This window comes from Nipponia nippon, unplaced genomic scaffold (genome assembly GCF_047370975.1).
Source record: "Nipponia nippon isolate SJK-2023a ecotype South Korea unplaced genomic scaffold, ASM4737097v1 scaffold_4, whole genome shotgun sequence".
Lineage (NCBI taxonomy): Eukaryota > Metazoa > Chordata > Aves > Pelecaniformes > Threskiornithidae > Nipponia > Nipponia nippon.
Genome location: NW_028262358.1, coordinates 16,698,369 through 16,722,416, shown reverse-complemented (window position 1 = coordinate 16,722,416; position 24,048 = coordinate 16,698,369). Strand labels below are relative to the sequence as shown.

Here is a 24,048-nt window from a genome sequence, read left to right as displayed (position 1 = left end):
TTATTAAAATTATCTACATTTAGAGTAGATAAATGTAAATATATCTATTGAACAGCACCGCCTGAGTTAACAAAAGCAAGGAAGCAATTGGTATGGATGAGTTCAGAGCCATTTGAGCTACTGCATTGACTTGTATGAGACAAGACACAGTCTTGTTAAATTCAAGAATCTGAAAATAAGAAGGAAAGGGCAGAAAAAAATAAACCTGGAAATGAATTTTTAAACTTCCAACAAATGAATTCTCATCACAATTCCCAAATATCTTCCTCATGATGCCTGGGACTTCTGCAAGTGAAATATCTTCCTAAGAGGTGTAAAAATGCATAAGGTGGGTGTACCTGTTGCTGCTGAGTTTTAAGAATGGTCATTCCATCTCATGGCATTTTGAAAAACACTCTGAAATCCTTTTATTGGAAAGCAAAAGAAACCAACCCCAAAGTATTTTCATCAAATCTATAAATAACTTGGCTCCTGGAAGAGCTCAAATGCCACCCTGCAGGTCCATCAAACACTGAAGCAAGTCATAAATGTCTCTGCCTTTACCTAAATTTAAATAAATAATTTTTGCATGTGGGTATTAGTCTAGGTGACTTCAAAAAGGAACGAGGCATCTGCATTTGAAGCAAAAGTTGATTTGTCTTAAGGCTATGTAGACATATCCCCTGCCCCAGATTTGAGTGTTGTACTAAGATGGCTGTCAGTTGTGATTTGCATTAATATACTAGTCTCAAATGTCATCGATTTCTTCTTGAACTAAATATGTTAGTTAGCACAACAAATTGATCTTAATTCTTTTACTATTAAGTATTATAGCAAGTACCAAAGACTACCAAATTACCTAAAACAACTGACAGTAAGCATGCTGCTGAATATCACAGAATTAAAGTGAATATGAAAAACTGAGATATATATGGTACCACAAGCTGTTCACTCAGAAAACTTAAAAACTAACCCAAGCCAACAAAGAAAGCAGGAGTAATTCATTGGACATCTGGGATTTTTTAAAGGTTATAGAGTAACATAATTCTTCAGATTGCTATTATGAAGTTTTGCATTCCTTTCATATCTGTGATAAACATTTGGATTTTTAGAGAAAGTATGTAGTATTAATTGAATATAAAGCTAAGTGGGAAATTATATTGGAGAGAAAAATTAGTACCAAATCTCTGTTATCCAGAGGGAGTAGGAAAGACATGGCCAAAACACTACAAATTTTTTGTTCCACGGAAAATACTAGAATGTCAAAATTTTTCATTTCTAATCAGAACTGAAACATACACTCTGAATAGCCTTGGCTTGGAAAAAAGCCGTAGAACAATTTGAAATTTGAGACTGTTGTATTCTATGTCTTCAGGTTTTTACCATCTATACAGTATTTTATACCACAAACAGTAATTCAAAATGAACTCTGCTTCTACTACTGACATAGTGTGACACTTCAAATATGGTACTTTTATCTTATTTGGGGGAAATGCTTAAGGCACAAGCAATTGCAACACCTTTCCCTTAAATGAAGTTGTCCCTTCTTTATCACGACAACACAGTTGCAGGGGCCCCAGAATGCCCTTCCCAGTTCAGCCTCAGGTCCTCGGTCAAGCTATAACCTTCCTCAGATCACAACTATCAATGTGCTTCCATCCGTTGTCTTTGAGAAATGTATAGCAAACTCTCCCTCTCCACTCACACTGCCATGTGTAGAAAGGCCCCAATTCAGCTCCTCCCTGCTATGTAAGGACGGACTGTCCCACCAGATGGAACTCTGGGGGACTGGAGCATGCAAATATGAAATAAAAGAAAGTAATAAAAAAGTTGACTAACCTAACCCACCTGAGCTCGGCTCACAGGGATCGATGTCCTCGTCATCGCTAGGACATTCAGCCGAGGCCACCAAGATGTCATCTGTGGTCTGCAAAGAAAATAAAAGTCAAACAGATATATTTTAATTGACTGAACACGTTATAAGATTCTCACTGGTATTTCTTTTATTGCTTGGATTTATGCAAGGCCCAGAGCATTCCAGACTTAATATGTAATGGCACAGTGACACTTTCCAACTCTGTATTAATAGGACTTTGCTTTTCAATTCGCACTTGTCAGTTTTTAGAAGAACTGTGTTAGATATCCAGTGCAGGCACTTAAACATTTTAATATTTTTTGTAGTAAGAACAGAAAGTAGAATGATAGAATATGTATATTGGGGCTGCTGGTCTTCCCTCTTTATCTCCAATATCTCTACCTACCTAATCTCTATCTATTGCTGAAAACACTGAGAGCATTAAAAAAACAAGTCAAAATATTGAACTGCCTGCAGCTGTTAAAACTATCAGAAATGTAGTGAGGTTTTCTCCATTTCTCCATTAATTGCACTTGGTTTTTTGTAGAGCCAAAAAAAAGGAAAAGAAGCTAATATAACTCTCATTAAATTGAAAACTATTAAATTAAAAGAAAGTAAAGGAAAGAAAACAATAACAAATATATGCAGTATTAGAAAGTACCATCCTATTTTCTTAAATAAGTGAAAACATCCTATTTTCTTAAATAAGTATTGCCCGAGTACTGCGCTTAGGTTCGAGGGGCTCTAGGAACATCTGTCCAAAATGAGTTTGGACAGTGCTTTGTATAAAGAAATCAAATAAATCAAGACAAAGGAGAGAAATCAAGGGATGTATGACACAACATGCTATAAAGAAAAGAAATGGGGGATTCCTATCTACTGCTTCTTACAGTGCAAGAACAAGGAGATACTCAACGAAACACTGAGGCAATCAATCTGAACCTGATAAAATGAAATACCTTCTGTTCAAGCCACCTCTGAGAACAGTCATTTAGAAACATAATAAGAACATCCACAGTTATTAGGGGAAATAATAGCAGGGAAATATAAACTGTCATGCTCCTGGTCATTTCTCAAGCCATCACTAATGAGGGTAGGAAGAAGCTTTTCCTATGGGCAAGACATTTCATAACTGTCCATTTCAAGCTTCTGTTCACCTCACCAAAGGAAATACACAGAGAGAATAAGAAGACTACATGATACTGAAACAAGCAGCTAAGAATATAGCAGGCAAAAAGTCATTTTTGGTTTTTTTTCTATCTGTATGATACATATGCCAATGCAGAGATACAACCCATTTTGGTCAATGTGAAATATTATTTGGGGGGTGGTGATGGTTGCATGAGTATAGGAGAGGGACATTACAATACATCAAAGTTTTACATCAGTTTAAGTCTGAGTACGTAATAATTTTATTTCTGTACAGTATGGCCAAAACCTAACCAATGTTGTTTATCATTATTATTCTAACTGAAGTTTTAAAGCAAAGCATATTACAGTCATAGGCTCTTCTTTGTCACGCTTCAAGAATATTAATGAACATAATGCTTTCAGCACTTCTGTGAAGTAGGGAAGTGATACAGGCATACATTCATTAATATGTGAGGCATAACAAAGAAAAGCCTATTATAATAATATTATATTTTACAGGTAGAAGACTGAGGCATAAGAGAATGAAGTAACTTGCTGAACGTAACCAAAAAGGCTATAGACAACAGCTATGTTATGTCACAGTTCAATGTCATAATCACAGAAATTATCTTTCCTTATAGCTGCAAAAATTTATAGCTGGGGGAAACCACTCTAAATCTGTAAGGCTGCCAAAATGAGCTGGCAGATTTGCAATGAGAGTTAAAAAGACAAAAAAAAAAAAAAAGTACTCCAGTTGTCCTTTCTTTCTGCTCTGCAGAAAAACAGAGTTATAACAAAAGCCAGCCGCAAACATCCTCTTGAATGTCTAATGCCCGTTTCTTTTCCACAAAATACAAACATTTAAGCTTGAAAATCAATATCTTAGTCCCTTTCTGGAAAAGCACCTATGTTTTTCCTAAGATATAAAGAAAAAATAAACAACCAGGTAACCAATAAAGCCTGCACATAAAAACTTAACTCTGTACTGTAAAAGCCACAACTAATAAGTATAAAAAAATATCATGCATCTCCCAAAAAGTTTCAATTTGGTCAGTGAAACCACAGCATCGTATTTTTTCTTCTGCCCATAACACTGGAGAAGACACTATACATTTATGACCTGCAGCCAGAATACTGAACATTTACCAATTGATCACTGGGGAATTGTACACAAATACCATTAAACAGAGAGCATCACATGCATACATAATAGCCATCGCAAGAAAAGATGTTCTGTGAAATCTACCGGTCTAACTGGAATTTTGTTTAAGGGTGCTTTGGTACATGCATGGATGAGTAACCCTTGTAACTTGAGCGGACTGAGGTAAAATGATCAGACAGATTTATAGAATTATTGCAGTGTGTCTGATTATTCTTGATACAGGATAGTATGGTCAGAGTTTACTTTAAATAACTCTACTTTTTGTACAGTTTGCACTACATTCAAAATTACCAGAAAATGACTATGAAAAAATCATACACTTCAAGTGTCTTAACATACGAGAGATACTTTGCTCAGTTACTTATAAGAGGGAGTGTCAAAACTGTCTTTATGAAGTGACACTAATTCCAATCTATGGAAAGAGTATTCACACTTCTACAGGAACAAAGGGATGTTCTTGACTGATAAAAGTGCATGTATATTATGGGTACAGAAATGAATAGTACCTTAAATAAATGTGAATATAGCATGTCAAGAAAGACCTCATTAATGTCTCAGACTATTAAAGGAAATAATGTATGTTTCAAAGTCAATACTAGATACAAAACTAATTTTGTTGCAAGCAATAAATCAAGTATCAGTATTTGAAAAAGAAGGGAAGTGCTAAGGTGATGTGAAAAACGTTTTCTTCAGAAAAATGTCAGGAAGAATTCCAGTTTAAGTATCAGTTAATGTGTATGTCACAACCTCCCCCTGTTCTCTCCTTTCCCCAAGCCCAAATACCTCTTTCCCTCTACTCATACATACTTTTATCAGAAAAAAGGCAAAGGAGCTTTGAAAGGCAAGTGAGATGGCAGTGACCAAACTACAAATGAAAGCCATTGGACTGCTTAACACAATTTAAAATGGGATTAAGAATTAGCTAAAACACTAGAGAATATAAAGAATACATAAATTAAAGAAATACTGTGGGCCAGCTACCCAAGTTCTTTCTCCAGAAGAGTTCTGACTAAAGTGAATTTATCTGAACAGAGAGCGGGATTTAGACCTAAGGGTCTCAGCCAACCACGGGGTACAGATAAATAACGCAAGATAGAGTAATACATTTTACTTACTGCACATTATCTTTTCCTCATGCTTTTTAATTTGGATGGGAAGATTTAAAACAAATCAGTTCTCCTAAGTGAATTGCAATTGTTGCTAGCACTAGGGCTAATTTACAGGACACTGCTTCGAGCATCCTCATTAATCAAGGATTTAAAAGTCAGTGGAAAATCCCTTATTTACAGTGAGTGCCTAATAGGATAACATCCAACTGGTATCATCATAATACACGATTGGATTAGAATGTCTCTTGGGCGAGTTGTTCAAATTCATTTAAGAAGCGATACTCTAGTTGTAAGAGATTAAAAAAAAATATTAAAATAGCAGGTGTACAACCTGGAAGGCCAGGCAGAATTTCTTTTGATTGCATCTTCTTTTCTTTGTGTATTTTCAGAGCTTTTCAGATTCATTCTGCAGATCTGGTTGTATAATTTAAAATGCAGTCCATTTTAATATGTGGCTTCTTAAAAGACTGGACATCTGTTCACATTTCAGAAAAAGGATGGTAGAAAAAGCTTACAATTAACGTGCCAATATAAAAAATCAACCAAAAAAATCACATTTTGTAAAGCTAGAAGTCACTGCATAATGTCATTTCTGACAATTATTCATGGGTGTGGCCCCTGCAGGAATAGGTCTTGCTTACATCAGTCAGGTCTGCTTGCAAAAATAAGGACTTTGCGATTTGTCTCTTAGCCAAGAGAGAGTTTAAAATATCACCAATCTGGCACCTTGCTTGAGGAAGGAAATAGTGACTATTTCAAGAAAGCTCCTGGCCAGATCAAAAAATGATGCCCTAGTCATGGCTTAAATACAGTGATAGAGGTAGCTATGGATAAATATCAAGCTGCCTCAAAGGTTACTATCAGGGGTTCAAAACTGGTACCAGCAATTATGGTTGTGCCCTTCTATTACTTCTCTTTCAATGCTATGTCATTAAAAAAAAATAATTGCAAAGAATAAACAATACGGGAAAGTAATTTTTTATTATTATTATTCAGTTTTTGCATGACTGGACTTAATAAGTACTGTCTTATTCAGTTTTTATGTATGAAGCCTGTTATACCTGAGGGTACCAGAGAAATATGATCTAAAAATTACATCACCAATATGAATTGTGCATTCATTAACAGTATAATGGATCCTGCATATTTTCTCCTCCAGTATTCCACCAGCTCTCCTTTAAATCATACACCCTACAGCTACTCTGAATATAGTTTATTCCCTTCTTATTCAATAATATACTTTATCCCATGAGAACTGCAAGCAAATCCAAATTACACAACAGTTAAAAACTAGTAATCCTAAATTATTATATGAATTATAAACAGCATAACTGCTTGTGACTACTGTTTAAATTATTTTAGATCAGAACTTCAACTGTGTAATCAAAACTATTCTTATTTATTTGTACAGCTTTGGTGCTTAATGATACCAGCCAGGCACCGTTGTGCTTGGTGCTAAAGGCAGCTGGAAGGAAAAGGCTCTGCTCTGAGGAGCTTACAGCTTGATTTCCGACCAGATGGAACAAATGAGTGTGCGAGAGGGCAGCAGACGATGAGAAGGGTCAGGTGAGGATGCTACTGATAAGCGCTAGCAGTTACACAGGCTCTGATCTAGCAAATTTTCCAAAATGATGCTCCAAGACGGCAGGGAGGAAGGTCAAGAAGAAAGGAGGCAGAGAAAAGCCAGGCAGGAGCCTGCGACTGGCCAAGGAGATGCTGGGAACAGATGGTGCCTGGAGAGTACTGCTGAGGCTGCAAGCCTCTCCGAGGAAACTCGGCGTATTTAAAACCCTGTCCGGCGAGCGCAGAGGTGAGGACAGCTGGGGCGGCGCTGGAAGAGGCAGGCAGTGCCAACAGCCTGATGGTTAAGGCATGGGAGGATGGAGCATGGTTGTGTTGGGAGGGGAAGTAACAAAGAAAGTGAGAAATTAATGGTAAGGTCACGAGAGCAAAGGAGACAAGGCAGTAAAAGGGGATGGCCAGGATACAAATGAGTTGATATCAACAGACCTGATTATGTGAAGATTAATGCGTAAGAATTTAATGACTGTTAACAAATGACTGTCTGAAAACATACTTTCAGATGCAGGACTAGGAAATTAAACTTCTAATTCTCCTTTTTCCCTTTTCTGAAATGCTTGGTTATCGTCTCTGCTTACATTACTTCATTTTTCCTCCTGAAAAACAGCCTATTCAAATACTTGCCATTTAGTTCAGACAGAACTTGCCATTTAGTTCAGCTACAACTGATATTTAAACACAGAGGTCTCCTTCAGCTTAGCAGAAGGGTGTATAGCCAGAGCCATGATATAAACAAAGGTTTTGGAAAACCAACAGATATATACCTCTACCTTCTTCATTAGCTGTGGCAAACTTTCCTTTAAAAATACGGTTCATGCAATGCTTACAGAAGGGAGCTTAGAGCAGTCATTTCATACTTTTGCACTGGACGCATTAACTTCTGAGGCAGTGAGGGACTTTCCTAAAAACCAGTCCCTCACATATATTCCTTTTTTCCCCTATTTTTCTTTTAAAGGGAGGAATAAAGTAACCTAAACCAATGGGAATGCTGGAACAAACCAACAGGGCGTGAAAAAAATCACAAAAGAGTTCATGTGGAAAAAATCAAATTTCATATTTTGGGACGGGATTAACTGCACAATTTTCTAGCCAAGACTGTGTAATTTAAATTTAATTTTCTGGGTATGAAGCAGATCTCTATGACTGGTTTTTGAGACAGTTGTAGAAAGAAACTCAAATATGTCACACTAATCAGCTGTACTCTTCAGCTAGCTTCTCCCTGGTGTTAATAACCTCCCATTGCATGAGGCAGTTTGCCTAGAGGCACAGGTACGTGAGTTGCAAGGAAAAACAATCACAAAAGAATAAGGGGAAGACGGAGGAAGGTGTCTACCCCACAGGTTGGCTCTCCGAGAAGAAAGAGTAAAAAGGGTAATTATTAATAATTACTGATAGATGGCTCCTGAAATACAGAGGTGATGGAAATGCTGAGTACAAATACGAGATTGATCTCACGACCAATAATTTTATCATACCATAAACCAGTGTTACACAGTACAGCAAAGCGATAACGTTAATCCACCTCCCAGAGGTGATAAACAGCACATAAATATTGATAAAGAGTATACACGGCAAGTAAGGTGTTACATGACACAGCTCTGAAAACAAATACAACAACTTTGAGAGCAAGTAAATCAACATCGTGACCAGCAACTACTAAACTAATATAATGAATGTTTATAACAAATTTGTTTTAACATGCTCTGGTCAGATCTGTTGTTATCTCAACCCTTCGTGCCCCACATTGGATGCCAAAAAGGATTGTTGTGGTTTAACCCCAGTCGGCAACCAAGCACCACATAGTCGCTCGCTCCCCCTCCCCCTCCCCGCTGGGGTGGGGGAGAGAATCGGAAAAAAAAAGGAAAACCCGTGGGTTGAGATAAAGACAGTTTAATAGTACAGCAGAGGAAGAGAAAATAATAATAATAGAATATACAAAACAAGTGATGCACAATGCGATTGCTCACCACTCACCGATGCCCATCCCATCCCCAAGCAGCGATCGCTGCCCCCTGGCCAACTCCCCCCAGTTTCTATACTGAGCATGGCATCATAGGGTATGGAATAGCCCTTAGGCCAGTCTGGGTCAGCTGTCCTGGCTGTGCCCCCTCCCAGCTTTTTGTGCACCTGGCAGAGCAGGGGAAGCTGAAAAGGCCTTGACTGGTGTAAGCACTGCTCAGCAACAACTAAAACATCTGTGTGTTATCAACATTATTCTCATACTAAACCCAAAACACAGCACGATACCAGCTACTAGGAAGAAAATTAACTCTATCCCAGCTGAGACAAGGACATTGAGAAAGATGCTATAGTGATCTAGCAGTAATATCAGCTCCAGATGACATGCCATTTGGACAACTGCCTCTAAAGTTGTATTTAACCTGCTATAGGTCAAACAAGTACATGTGCATCGATTACTGCTCGTCCACCCACATACAAGAAGTATTTTCTTGGCACTGTGCTACTGAAAAATGTTATTTCTGGACATGGATATTAAAATGCTAATATTTCAAGCACATACACAATATTTATTATATCTTTTATTAACTGCTGACATATTATTACCCTGTAATGTGAAAATACAGTAACGGAAAATTGAAACACTTTCTCAAAACTGGCTCTCATCTAATTAATACTATCATGTTATTTCTTGAATCGGTCAGTGTTTGACACTGGGAGAAAGCAAAAGCCTTGATTAACAAGTTCCTCTCACAGAAAAAAAAAGAAATGTCTAGGATATAATAAACCAAACACAATAAAGCCTTTCAGTTAATTAAATGAGTGTTGTAGAAATTAAACTCTGAGGTGTAGGTAAAAAGCTCAAGATGATGCCTCAGATGCCCTGCAGGCCACCTCCAGCCTCTCTCCCCGAATCCCAGCAGTGACGGGAACACAGCTGCCCCACACAGCAAAGCAGAATAACCTCATTTCTGGCCTCCACCTCTCTACATAAAGTACAGAAAGTCTATCTTTCCACTTAACAACCTTAAAATCCACAGTATTATTTCCATGCAAAGCAGCATTTGTATTACTTCTCCAGCTCCCCTCCTCCTCCCAAACATCTAAATTCTCATGGGCAAAATTACCACAAATAGCAGAAATATATTTGAGAAAAGGACTTATAGTAAAATAATGTCAACAAAACTGTGTGGCTTTCCTTTAAGCTCTGAATTTTAAGTTAATTGCTTTGGTTGAAGTCTTAGAGCCATTTGTCTCATCTGGAAAAAAGCAGCAGCAGAGCTGAGAAAATCCACATGCTGGCAAAGCTACAACTTTTTACCTGGACAGCTAGCCAGGCAGCACTCCGCATTAATCTTTAAAAGTGGTACTAATTAAAAATCAGTAAATAATCCAAATCTTTTCCTATCAGGTCATGTCCCTTACCTCCTGCAGCAGATGAATAATGTTAGTTTCACAGATGTAGACCAAAACCAAATTATATATTCATTTTATTTATGAATGTCACTTTTCTTGTCCCCTTGTGAAACTTTTTGGGAGCTGCTGTCTGGAAAATTAACCCACTGGTTTTCCTCCCTGTTCCTCTCTCTAACTAATGAAAACGCACACGTCTCCATCAATATATTTTTCACTGGCCACTCTTGCCTACTTAAAGGCCTCGCAAGGAGATATTTAACACCACACTCACTGCGTAACAGCAAGGGCTATTTTGGACTTCTCTTCTTGAAACAAGCTGATCCCATACTAGCTGTGGCTCTTGGCAGCAGAGCAAGCAGCAACCACACAGTGACAGAGTATCAAGGATGGGAGTTACCATTCCTCAGTTTTCAGCAGGAGGAAGAAGGTTTATTTTTTGGAGTAAATACTTCGTTACTGGATCCAAGTCTTAAGTTATAGCACAGGGCCTGGAATTTATGAAGGGAACAACTGATGTTTACCATGAACATTGGACTAATGCTTCAAAACAGTAGGTGCTGCAATGGAGGATGAACTGTCCACCTTTCACACCCTTCACATCAAGGCCAACTCATGTCATAAAAACCTGATGGCATGTTTTGCATGAGGAGTTATGTCAGCATCATGCACATTTTGCATTGATAAAGACCTAAATTTGTTTTGCAGTGCCAGAGGAATGGACCAGCACTTGACTTCTCTCCTGAAAATGGTATGACATGGTCTCGCTTGTGATTGATGCAGAACTATAGGTACAGTAAAAAGACCAAACTGTTGCTATCCCTCCTGCTGGAGATATTGGGGAGGGGTGGCTGGCTGGGAATAACAAATGAGCTCTACTTTGCTCCATCCTGCCCTCTCCCTCCTTTCTGCAGTGGGGCTGATGGAAACGGGAGCTCACATCCCTGCTCTCAGGACTCCTCTCTTGGGTGCTCTTGGGAACTGCTGGCTGACCCCGCAGCTCAGTCTGACCCCTGAGCAATCCACGTGAGGTTGCACGCAGAACTAGCCAAATGGCTTCTCATGCTGGAGAAAAAAACACAGATGAAGAGACATGGCACAAACCTGAACTTTATCCTTGAAAGCAGATATTGATGTGCAACATGCCAACAAACAAATCACTGGCACCTAATTGCATAATGCCTAGTATATTATTTATATGTGCCATTTGTTAAAGTAGTCATGGCTTGAATGAACAATGATTGAATCGTTGCATTATTCCTCTCTCATCTAGCTTTTAGATTCACAGTGGTGTACCATTTCTGTTTCCAGAAATAATTTTTTTTGGCTAATTTTCATTCTGCCATTAGAAATACTTCTGTCACAGATCATAGTGATCAGAAGAAACTGCGCTTCTCTTCAGCTTACCTTGTTCACCCTTATTTCCCCTACGTAACTAAAATAGGTTGAAAACAAGGGACAGGTAATTTGTTGACTCTTTAAAAGTCATTTGTGCTTTCTTTCCAAGATTCTCTTCAGAATATCTATATTCTTCTTTCATAAACACCATACTTCATGACAGAACAAGAACAACAAAAATGCATTTTGATTTTTGTTTTGTTTTTATATTTGCACTAAGCCTGAAATATACGGAATGGAATGTGATTGATGAAATGCAATCCTATTATTTTCTCCTAGGCAAGAAAATAATTTTGCCTCTAAGTATGAGAGAAATGTTTCTGGGCATTATGCTTGTATTTTCTGATATAATTTTATTTTCAGCCATCTCTTTTGCTGAAGTAAACATTTTGGTCTCCATTAGTTCTGAACTCACAAAACACAGTAGAGACTTTTGCAGGTTCTTTTTCTTTTTAACCCAGAGACTCTGTGCTTATTAAACTGCAACATTGCAACAATGATAGCAAACCTTTTAATTTCTATTCCTTCATTGCCAATCACATGTACACAGATTGTTGAATTTTTGGAATATGAGACTTACTGCATTTGTATTCATCTCAGAAAACTCAGGCATAGAATTATTAAAGACTTCAAAAATGACTATTTGAGTTTTTGTTGGGGAACTAGGGTTGCTTTTAATTGACCAGTGAGCTGCTAACGTAGGCTATTTTTTTGCTACTTAATCACATGGTTTAAGACCATTCTTAGCAAAACTTAATAAAGTTAGAGAAAAGACTGGAACCAACATTGGACACTTTTAAGATCTGGCTGGACAAGGTGCTGGGCCATCTTGTCTAGACCGTGCTTTTACCAAGAAAAGTTGGACCAGATGATCCTTGAGGTCCCTTCCAACCTGGTATTCTATTATTCTATGATTCATTTAGTTATCAAAATCCCGCTTATACAGCAAAGTTAGAAAGGCACTTACCTTGAACTACACTTCCATCTTTTTTATGCAATTACAGTACTGCCGGTTTTACTTACTGTGAGTATCCCTGACTATTAAATTGTGCCACACAAGAATATCTTGCTCCACTGATATCCATGGGAATTTTATTACTGGTCTCAAAAGACAGGAAGGCAAGAAAAGCCCTTTGCAAGGAATACTTCCTACAATTAACATGCAGTCTCTGTTCTCAGTCACAGCATTTTCAGTGTGGAAAAAGCTTTCCTATCTTGTTTCAAAATACAGAGCAAAAAATAATAATTTTAGAAGAAATGTAGGAAACTGCATAAACTATCAGACTGCTTTTTAGCCATTTAGGTAAACAAGCCCCCTCATCTTGCCCCAGAGAAGGACAAGTGAGAGGCAGAGACAGTAAAAAGAAAACATGGGATCTTCTATTTAAAACTGACCTACGCATACCACGTTCTTCAAGTTCATTTAAGCATGTCTTTGAGTCAAGGCAAATTAGTTTAAGTCAGTTAGAGCAGGTAAGCATCTGCTGGTATCCCTCTCCGAACCCTAGTTTTCTTCTCCTGAATGAAAGATGAGCACCAGTCCCACTGCCAACACTTTCCTTCCTTGATTTTTATAATAAAGATTACAATTTAAAATTTTCAAGGGGCTAAAAGGGCACATTGTTCCCTCCCAGCTACTAGCTCCTTTGCCACATTTTATCCCCCAGTATTACCGGGTTACACAGGTTTACCCAAAGCAGGGAAAGGAAAATTGAAGCTGGCTTCTTACAAACCTGTCTTTGAAATATGGCCTTTTCAAATATTAAGCAGTTAGTTCCACTACTAAAAAATTTGCCACATTTCCTTATCTTAATGTTTTAATTTAAAAACTCAAACAACATTGGCAGGACCAGGGAAAGTACTGAGGAAATAACCTACTAGTTTTGCAGGGCCAAAGAATGTTGTACAGAGCTTCATTCTGCAAGTGCAACTTGTTAATACTAACAAGAGTTAGCTGCACATGCATTGGAAGGAGACTGCCTAATTGCCTTTCAATTAAAATAAGAGTTTAATTAAAGCCATTGTTTTGGAGATACAGTTAATTAGTTAGTTTCTGAAAGTATACATTTGTCACAGAGGTATTTGGGGTTGTTAATGATGCCTTTATTTCATAACCGTCTAACAAAGGGCACTCAAAATTCAGGTAAGAAACATGCTACAGGAAAGCAGCAATGCTTCACATGCCTGGGAGATGCTCTAGGTGATTGCTGTGGGAGTGGCACATGCTTCAGATGGCATCATTTAGCCTTCAAGAACCTATGTACCATTAATTGTTTCCCAGCTTCAAAATTCTTAAGTAATCACTTTCAACAAAAAGCAGAGAAGGTTTAAACCTATGTTATTTGTATAAGGAAAGTTTTTTGTCTGTCACTGCTTTAGTGCTATGAATTCAGTATACATCATAGAATAGTACGATACCTACACTTAGGACTTGGTGTTTTCCATCGTGAAGATCTTGTTTGCAATTTCTCTTACTTTTATCAAATTAGCTATTTAAAGATACATTCCAACTCCATTGGTACTTTTTTAAGCCTGGGTGTATCAAATCATAAGTCTGTGTGCATGCACACACACTTGTAATGAAACAGTTCCATAACTTCTCAGACCAGGTTAAGCAAAAACGAAAAAGAGGAAGACAGACAGAGACATTATTTACATGCAGACATTGTTTACAACCATGTTGTTAATCAGGAACCTAACTTTTTCATCACATGTATGAAAATCTACCCAAGGGTGTCAGCCTAAGAAAAACCGCAGCTCACACAGGAGGTCATTTGGGTTTGGGACCTAAAAATGTGGTCTTACTTCAGAGGATAAGTAGTGGTTTTCCAGTACCAAAGGGAGGAACTGAGACCTGGGAGACAATTTCTCCTGTGCTGTCCATACTGCTGGTGATGGCATTTGGACAGTCAGGAGGAGTAGGCTGGAACTGAGTAGGAAGGAGAGAGAAATCAGGCTTGGAACAACATCAAGATGGGATGCTGAGATGAAGGGCCAGAAACATGTGAAAGGTAACTGAGATAAGCCGCTGGAGGATTTGGGAAGAGAAATGAAACACTGCTTACTGTAAGGCGGGGAGAACGCACACCATTACAAAGGGAAGAAAGGATGGGGGGCCAAAGAGTTACAGTAAATCAGCAAAGTGGTACATGGAGAGCTAAAAAGAACAACGGGCACGGGGAGGCTTGGGATAAGGACAAAGGATGCTGGACCAGCCACTGGCAGGAAAAATTACAGTTTGTAGCTATCAGAACAGGCACCAAGATTTCAGTTTTCCATTCACTGTCAGCAGTTATCTGCTAATCTGTAGCAAAGATTTCAACCTTTCTGCAGATGGCTGGTCCATGAGGATCCATCATCTTAAAGGACGTAAGTCGAAGACTCCCACTAATCATTGTTATATCAGCCTCAGAGATCTGCAAGGTGGATCCACAGGCGCCAGTTGTGCCAGCTGTCCGCTTCGGGGTGTCAGTTTGATAGTGCATAGTGGAATACATTTCTGCTGTTTGTTTTTAAAGCAACTGGGAAAACCAGATGCAAAACATTTGGCTTGAAAAATTCTAAGTGTGAAAGGGAACCAACACCCAACAACTAGGGGATGCCAGAACTTGAATCTGATGTGAAGCCTTAATTCACGCACCTTGTGCCTGCACAATCTGATGCCATCTTTAATAACATGCTGGTACAGATTAATAACAACATATCTGAATGTCAGCTGGTGTAAAGCTATACAGTTCCAGAGAAACAAAATGTTCACACTTCAGTTGTGTATTTGGCCCATCATTTCTTGTGATATCATTTAAAACTGAAAGCCCAAACCCATAGGGAATTATCTTAAACTTGAATATGCTTAAGGCTATGTAGTAATCACTGTCCTGACTGCAGCATGGCACACTTCTGAGACATACTCCAAAGATATTTCTACCGTGAGGTAATCCAAAATATCTAAGTTAAAATCATTAAGTCACATGAAGTCTGATGTTTCACTTTCATTATTACATTATGAGCAATTACTAGGAATATGGCAGAGAATTTAAAATAGAATGCAAAGTGAGAAATTAACCATCCATGCACACCCCAGTTATTCAGTATGGCATTATATTTTGACAAGGTCTTTCCATTCTCTGGCAAGAGCCTTTAAGTTATCTTTTTAAATTTCTTTTTATAAGACCTTATTATTTTATTTGTTGAAATACAGCACAAAAGCAAGGAAATTTCATTTGATTGGAGCGCAAACAGAAAGATAGTGTAAGGTTCCTCTTTAAAACTAAAAAGAATTTGATAAGACCCAGGCTCAAACTCAAATGGGAATCTAGAAGAAGTTCTTGTTGGTGCAACTAAGACGTTCAGTTGGCTCCCTAAATAGGCATGCTATGTCAGGAAAGGCTATAATTAAACTCCCTGAGTCTGTCAGTCTTGTCTATATGGGAATGTTATTGTGATATAAATGAAGTTAATTAAAACTGGTATAGCCCCCAGGTGGATAAATTTATGCTGGGGAAAAAGACCAGATGTTTTCTGTGTAGCTTTGGAGGGCAGTGTAAGCTACAGCCAGCCAGCCCATGGTTTTACTGTGTGCATCAACAGGAGGAGTTTAAGTGGTCAGACTGCACTGGTTCATCTATACTTGTGTAATGGCAGCAACATGATGTGTCAGACCCTTTACGAGGGCAAGCAGTTACAGTCACATGTGACATGCTCGATGTATCTGGTTGCATAGCAATCTCCACTACACCTCAACTCTTCAGATTCAGCGGTCTTCCCTGTAACAGTTATCTACTGCTGTCAGGAGAGCAAACTGCACAACCAAAACAATGCAGCCCAACGTATGAGAAAATCTGAATTAAATAAGACTATTTCAGTCCTTCTCCCACTGGTTCAACATCAAGCATCAGGGCAGTTTGTCATTGTCAGCACGCCCTGAGTTCCTCATGTTGGACAGCCATCGAAGGGTCATTTTCAAGTCTCTTAAGCTTTCATGAGTCTGAGGAAGCTTTGATACTGTCTCTCCCTTCGGCAGTGTAGTACAGCACCTTAGTACAGGGAGGTGTTTTTCTTTATTCCCTTTTTTTTTTTTTTTTTAAGATCTTTACAAAAACATGTAATCACTAGATCCTCCAGATTTCTTAGACTCCCCAGATTTCTTAGACCTGAACAAAGCTATAAAACTACCTTCACACATTGCCCATCATTGATTTCTCACGTCTTTAGTATTCTTTGGTCTTACACAAGGGATCCAACCTTGTCCTCCTCCTCCACTGCTCTTCTCCTGAGGTCTGTCCTTTGGAGCGTGGGACCTCTCTCTTCTCCCTAGTATCACTGCAAGATTCATTTTTTATAACATCTGCTCACCTTTGTCTCCCTGCTGAAAGACTTCTAATTAGCCTGCTTGGATGATCAAAGTCCTCTGTTGCCCTCAGTGCTCTACCTTTCGCAGTCATCGTTCAGACTTCACTGCGTCACTCTAGGACCCAAGGTGAAATTATTTCATCTGTTGCTCTCTGTTCATCATAATGATAATGGAGTAATACTCTTCACCTAACATTACCCATGTATCATGAACTTTAATATCCGTAATAAACTTCAACACAGAGGAACAGATTTTGAGCTGCTTGGAAGGGACAGGAGTGCAGGAGCTGCCTGCAAAGCACTGTTCAACCCCTCTCCTCCTGGATCAGCTATCAAGCAGAAAAAGCAGTCCTCAGGTGCATATGAATGTTTTACACTGTGATACCAAACAGGCAAGTACTCCTTGGCTGCTCTGTGATGCACCCTTTGCCATTCGGGGCATCCCTTGCTAGTTTTATCCAACAGTACAAAGCAGCAATTGGGATCCAGAATCTGGCCAAAAAATATTACATAAATGCAAGTTGTATTATTAGGGCCCCTCACGAAAGCTGATATGTATGCAATGTTGCATGTCAGTGCTCTGAGTCAAAGAGCTCCTAATAAGCACAGACACAACCTACATCACAATGTGCAGCAATTTGAAATAAGAGAAATAACAACTCTGAAACCTTATTTTGATTGATTTTTACAGAACACTAATGTAACATCTAAGCACTCAGACGAAAAGAAGGAAAAGCTCCACAAGTTAGGTGAGACCGCCCACAGAGAATTTCTTCACCTGATCACATCAATTTGCAGAGATAAATGGTATGGAAGGAGCCACACAATGTTAAATTTCATGATAAATGGACACTATGATAGCAAACGATTTCCCCTAATGTTCCATTATGCTTCTCAACATTTGAAATTTAATTACTTGAAAAAAAATAAAAAATGCAAAAGCCATCAATACCCTCACCATTACCCAGTATTTTCAACTTGAGAAGGCATTTTGTTTCACCATAAAGAAAACTTCAGGTGTGAACCCAAGGGAGGCAGATCTCCAACATTATGACAATGTTGCTATAGCAATTATTTGTGGGAACGTGCATCAGTCACATTTTAGCTCTCAAGCCTACTGCTCAGCTCATGCATGCTGTTCATAACCAGAATATAAACTGCCTGATGCTTATTGTGTCCTAATAAGATTTGTAAATTACTTATAGTGATGTACTTCCAATAACTAGGAACGGAAGAATAGTTTTTGTTACTAACATTTAATCATGTTCAGAAAAACCATTTATATCTATGCATTCAGTTACATACTTCAACTGCTCTTTTCCATGAAGTCAAAGTTATATAAATATATTCTAAAAGCAATCAATTACATTTTCTGAATTATTATGCATAATACATTATTCAAATGGGGTCTGCTTTGAATAGTGGTTATTTAAGATCAGATTAATATTTGGAAGCAAAGGAAGAAAAACTTAGATCAAAATAAAATTTTATAACCATTCAGCATAAATGAGGGGTGTGAAAACGCAATGTTCACGTATTCTCAAAAGCCCAAGCAGCAGATAAAGCAGACATATCTGAATCACCCTTGCATGTATTTTGTCCATTTAATAATACTTCACTGCTCGGCTAAACTAAATTTTCCTGGCTACATTCATTAAAAATAAATGCAATTGTGCAATGCTTGTGATACTAACAGGCAGCTTCAGGCCTCAAATCAAAACCTCAGAGCCAGTATCCCAGACTTTGAGAGGGTTTAGGTTTGAAGCTAGTTCAGTCCAGCGAAGCAATCTATGAACGTAAAACTCACAGGCAACGGACAAACTACCTCTGCAGACCAGACCCTCTGGGGTGCTCAAGTCATATACTCAGCCAGCTAGAAGCACTTTCTTCAACCTACTGTCCTTTAATCCCCAATTAATCTTATTAATTGATCTTATACTTTTAAAACTGCTTCAGCAGCCAGAACAGGATGGGTCCTAGGAGTGCAAAATGCTTAATTTCACAACGAAGTCTTTGGTAATGAAAGATCTATCATGGTACAAAGTGAGTGCCCTACATAAAATGAGGCCACAGGGGACCTGGCTATGTTCTGCATTTGCTTACCAAGATGACGAAACTTCTCACTAAACTTGTCAGACACACAGTGAGGCAGTTCCTTAATATTTCCTTCCCAGTATCTGCAGCCTATTGACTTAATATACACATATTTCAGCATGTCTTAATATTTTGCTTCAGCATACTGAAAACGTTGCAGCCTCCCTCCTTTGTTCTTTCCAGCCTTCTTCTGCAGCAATGTCTGAATTAAAGTAGGTATAAAATATCTACTTATGCAAATTACACTCAGATATTTGGGGGGATGAAAATCCTAAAAAAAAAACCCTAGGTATAACTGAGTGTTCTCTGAGCAAAAAAATCATTTCTCTTTGTTTTTTTTGTCTTGAAATAAAATCCACGAGCCCTTTTCAACACATGAAAGTCATACTTTTTAACCTTATCCATCAATGTGTGGAGTAGGCTAGCCGCTCCCTGTAGTATTTTTACAGGTAATAGAGCAAAGCCATTTTCTGAAACACACTTGACACATGCTAATGCTCAGTCTGGAAGTACCTGCTTTGTTTTCAGTACATACAGGCTGCCTTGTCAACCCTTGGCTTTTTTATTATTTTTTTTAAACTCCAAACAATAAAACAAGTGGTAACTGATATTAAAAATTAGCAGTTGTGTACAGAGCTGCTCTTTAGCTTCCCTACCCAATTCTCCACATTAAAAATAGATGAGGAGAGGATGAGGTTGACATTTAAAAGTACAGTTCTCTTGATAGGCGACAGAAATATGGACATTTACACAGTCTTAGGGGCTTTAGTGACTGGTGAAAAGATGTCTAGGAAACTCATTGGTAACTCCCACCCCGAAATACAGGGGACACCCTGACACAGAAAAAGAAGGGAGTCTGACATTCTCCCCAGAAAGCTGTGGACGAGGGAGGCATGGGCCCTGCAGAGCTGAGATACCCTCTCCCAGGTTACCCTGTACCTCGGGATGCAGTCCTCTTTTTTTTCTCTTGACTTGAACCCTCCTGATGTGATTATTTCTTCTTACGCAACCTTGGAACTTGCCCCATTTTTTCTTTATTGGCCATAATACCAGGTAGCTGTAATGCTGTAGACCCAAGAAAAAGCCTTCTGTCATGCCCTCTCCTATCCTACCATTTACTTCTAAACACACAAAATCTCTAAATGCCCCCAGTCCCAGATTTTTAAAATAACGCAGAACTCAGAAAATCCTTGTTTCCAGGATAGCAGTAAGAAATACATGTTTTCCATTCATTGGCTGCTATTTGCCTAATTCATATGGGTTTTATTGCTGGAAAAACAAAGGAAATGAAAGCCTTCCCTGCAGTCTTAAATCCTTTTTTGGTTATGGATTTCCTTCAGGAGAAATGATCACCTTGGCGTGCATAGCTCTGCACTTGCAGCTTTATGCAACGGCTTCCCATTAAAACAGCAGGACGGAGAGCGAACAGCAGATTTCTTCCCCCTAAAACCTTCTGCACCCACAGCTCGGTTTTGATTGAACAACATCAAGATGGCTTTACATGGAAACCACCTCAAGGAAAAGATGGGCACTAACCCACCATGAAGAGAGGGGTGGCTGATAGTTTCCAATTGGGCAATCAGAGAGGAATTAATATTTTGCTTCCTAAAGGCAGGATGGGGGTCTTAGACAGTGGCTCCCATCTGCTATTGAGCAGAAAGCATGTCACCACCGCTCCACCGCGCCTACTGCCATTTCTCCACCATGACTGGGTGTTTCTTCAGCTTAACAGGGTATGGTGAATGCCGGTAGATGGGGTGTTTTCGGTGATTCTGTTCTGAAAGTTAAATCTGCCATTATAAGATTATGCTAATAGCTAAACCTCAGCTGTACATGTCAATTTGTACTTCGGGAAGGCTGTTATCCCCTGCATCAATTTAACAGAAGCAAACTGAGCGTTAGGCGGTTCTTATGTACACAGAAAATGTACATATAGCAAGTGCCACAACCACATGATGCCGCAAATCAGGAGTTCTGGAAACGCCAGAGCGAAGCCTCTGAGAGGTGATTATAATCCCCAAATGGTGACTTGGAGATGGCAGACTTCTTGCAACAGCATACGCAATTATAGCAAGCACTTGCAAAATTTATTCTCCATTAAACATATAGTGTAAGTATCAATAAATATCATTTGTCTTCTTTTCCTTTACTACTGATCTGACCTTGTTGTTAATAAAAGTAAGAAATAGCTTTTTTCATCAATATAGGAACACATGTAGATTGATATTTATCACTACACGGTCTGCTTAGAGCCCTTCTAGTTTTCTTTGAAGGATCACAAATTATTCACAACACAGCGGGGTTTCTTCAGTGATCACATCTGAGCCGTTTTATACAACATCCTTGTTTTTGTATCTGATATCAAACCCTATAAAACACATCATTTTATGGGGAACCTGAAATTGGATTCCTCTGCAACAGAACATTTCCTCCCTCGACTGTCTGCAGCACTTTATAAAATATTTATCGATAGGGTGCCTAAAAATACACATAGGCCAGCACAGCTTTAAGATGGATAACTATTTAGCAGCTGTAGACTAGATTTCAGAGCACAGAGTTCTTATTAGGCATAGTTGCCTAGAAATCACACTTATCTTCTGACATATGATTATAAGTATTTTCATTTAAAATGAATAATTCAGCTCACTGAACAGACAAAATTATATAATTTTTACTTCTCCAAGGTTCCCCAGCAAAAGCTGTGCTCCAAAAACATACAGAGGACCCAGGTGAACAAGTCTGTGTCTTTCTGCCTATTTCTCTTTTATTTGAAAACAGAATTTAATTACTCTCTGTGACACACATTGCATATTCCTGGTCAAGCTTCGGCATGAAATGCAGAGATGCCATTTTGGGCCAGGCATTTCCTGGTGCAACTTTGTGCGATGGGGTAAACTCCTGTCCCCTGAAACCCCCTGGGCTTGGCTGCCTACATATGAATGAGCCGGGACTCTTCTCATTAATGCAAATGGCAAGGAAGCCCTCTCTCCTGGCTAATTAAGGCAGTGACAAACACGTTCTCACCGCACTTGGAGACGCACAACTTCCCCAGGGAAACATGGCACCGGGTTTTGCACTAGCAACAGAGACTGGCAGAGACATACACAGCCACTGTCCCACCGCACAGTTACTTTCTGACTGGCCCCTGCCCCGACTTCGTTGGGTGCATTTCCAGTGAAGCACCAAGAAATCACTCGCTGCTTCCACGTGTTTTGGTCCAACTGGTCCCCAAGTGCAGATGGCAAACAAGAGCTGGCACTTAGACACCACGACGAGAGGAGAGGGCACTGTCAGTGGTGCTCGCTCTCCGCTGCAAGTGCCTGCTATTTGGGAACCTTTGCTTACAAGAGAGGGATTGCCACAATGCCCAGTTCTTCTATTATGGATGCTGAGGGGTTCATACTCCTCTGTTACTTATTAAAGTTACAAAAAACTTACGTTTCCATTACTGCACCTTATTTTTTTTTTAAGATAATTAATTCCCCTGTGATATAGGGATCCTCTTCCAGCACTCAGGTTTTCTGCTCTCAGTGGGGTTCATATGAAACTCACCGAGGTACCATCTATTACTTATAAGGCTGCAGTAGGCTGAGCCTGGCTCTACAAGGTTTCTCAGGCTGTACTCTGTTTTCCAGAAAACATGATCTGTATGTTAAGGACACACCTTAATATTACACAACACACCCAACCTGAGCACACCTGCAATTAATTTGCTAGAATACTTTATTCACAAGCACATCTGTTGCAGCATATTTCATCATATTCAAGGGACTATATAAAAGCCCGTTGTCCACTGTCTGTAGGTGTCTAATGCATCCACCTCATGCAAAACAACAGCATTGCTTTCCTGAAAGCAACGGCTGGAGGAACTGAATACTACTGAGAATTTCTGCTTGATGAGTATAGCAATCTTAATGGAGGTTTAATGTTTACTTTACCTGGTTAAGCACAGAGCAAACATGAGAAATTATTATGAAACAAAAAAAATATTGTTCAAAAGCTAATTAACAGTGGTTGAAACTTGCTTGGTTCAAACAATAACCCACGCAAGCAATGGGCGTTTACCAGCACAGCAAAAGCTTAGCCTTGCAGATAAACCTTTGAACTCGCTGTGTTGTTTCAGGCACCTGAACCGCTAATTAAAAAAGAATAATTTAAAAGAAAGCATAATCTTACCTGCAGAAGAGGAAAAATTAGTAAATATTTAATTCTTCTCTCGTACACAGTGAACTAGAAAACAGGCAGAGTGAGCATGTGTGTGTTTGTGGGAGATTCTGTGTTTAATCCACGCATTTCATAATGTTTAGAAAGATACAATCACCATTTCACAGCTGTTTTCACATAGGTCACTGCTGTATTAATCAAAACTTCATTAAAGCATCAATTCAAAACTGGTGAATCTTTCCACATGGTCGTATTCAGCTTCAGATCAAGTCCTGACTTCCAAGTCTGCACTGCCTTTCCCACATCAAGAAGGATCCAGTTCTGGAGATGCTGTGCACTGCATGCAATGGTTTTAACCTTGCCACTTTTACTTGGAAGTGCTAGAGATTCAGTAAACTCATTATTTCCGTGCCAAGTCCAAGCATTTAGATCAACTCCCCTCCAACTTACACAGACTTATATTTTGCAAAATAAAACTAATTTAAGTCTCCCTGCTTCTTTTTATATAGGACAATCACCCATGACCTCCAAGAGCCTTTATTATGCTTTATTTTTAGCCACTCCTGCTCTGCCTGATCTGGTAAGAGAGCCACTTTAGCTTAGAGAAGCGAGAGCTGCAATGCTTCCGTGCACAGTTAAGAGCCAGGGCCAGTATTGGGTATACCCAAGGGAAAACCAGTACTTTCGCAACAGCAGCAGCAGCTCAGCGTTAAAACAGAAACGTGCAAGCAACAAATAGCCCTAATTATTCTAGATAAGAAAATTATCTGCAAAGTGGAATGCCAGAATCTCAGAAATACATGCACACAATCTTCTTATCAGACATGGTATCTCATTTTCTTAAGCACTCAGGA

The 24,048-nt window shown here is 39.0% G+C and overlaps 1 protein-coding gene across 28 annotated transcripts in view; it reads right to left on the bottom strand.

Moving 5' to 3' along the window:
- Positions 1-24,048, bottom strand: part of NRXN1 (neurexin 1) — a 725,925-nt gene that overhangs the window by 19,134 nt on the left and 682,743 nt on the right. For 18 of the 28 annotated variants that reach the window (XM_087774526.1, XM_087774537.1, XM_087774532.1 and 15 more), the window contains one exon: positions 1,819-1,906. In XM_087774526.1, the coding sequence (XP_087630652.1) occupies positions 1,819-1,906 (88 nt within the window). The remainder of the gene's footprint in view (positions 1-1,818; positions 1,907-24,048) is intronic. The other 10 variants (XM_087774528.1, XM_087774538.1, XM_087774541.1 and 7 more) reach the window with 1 other exon arrangement.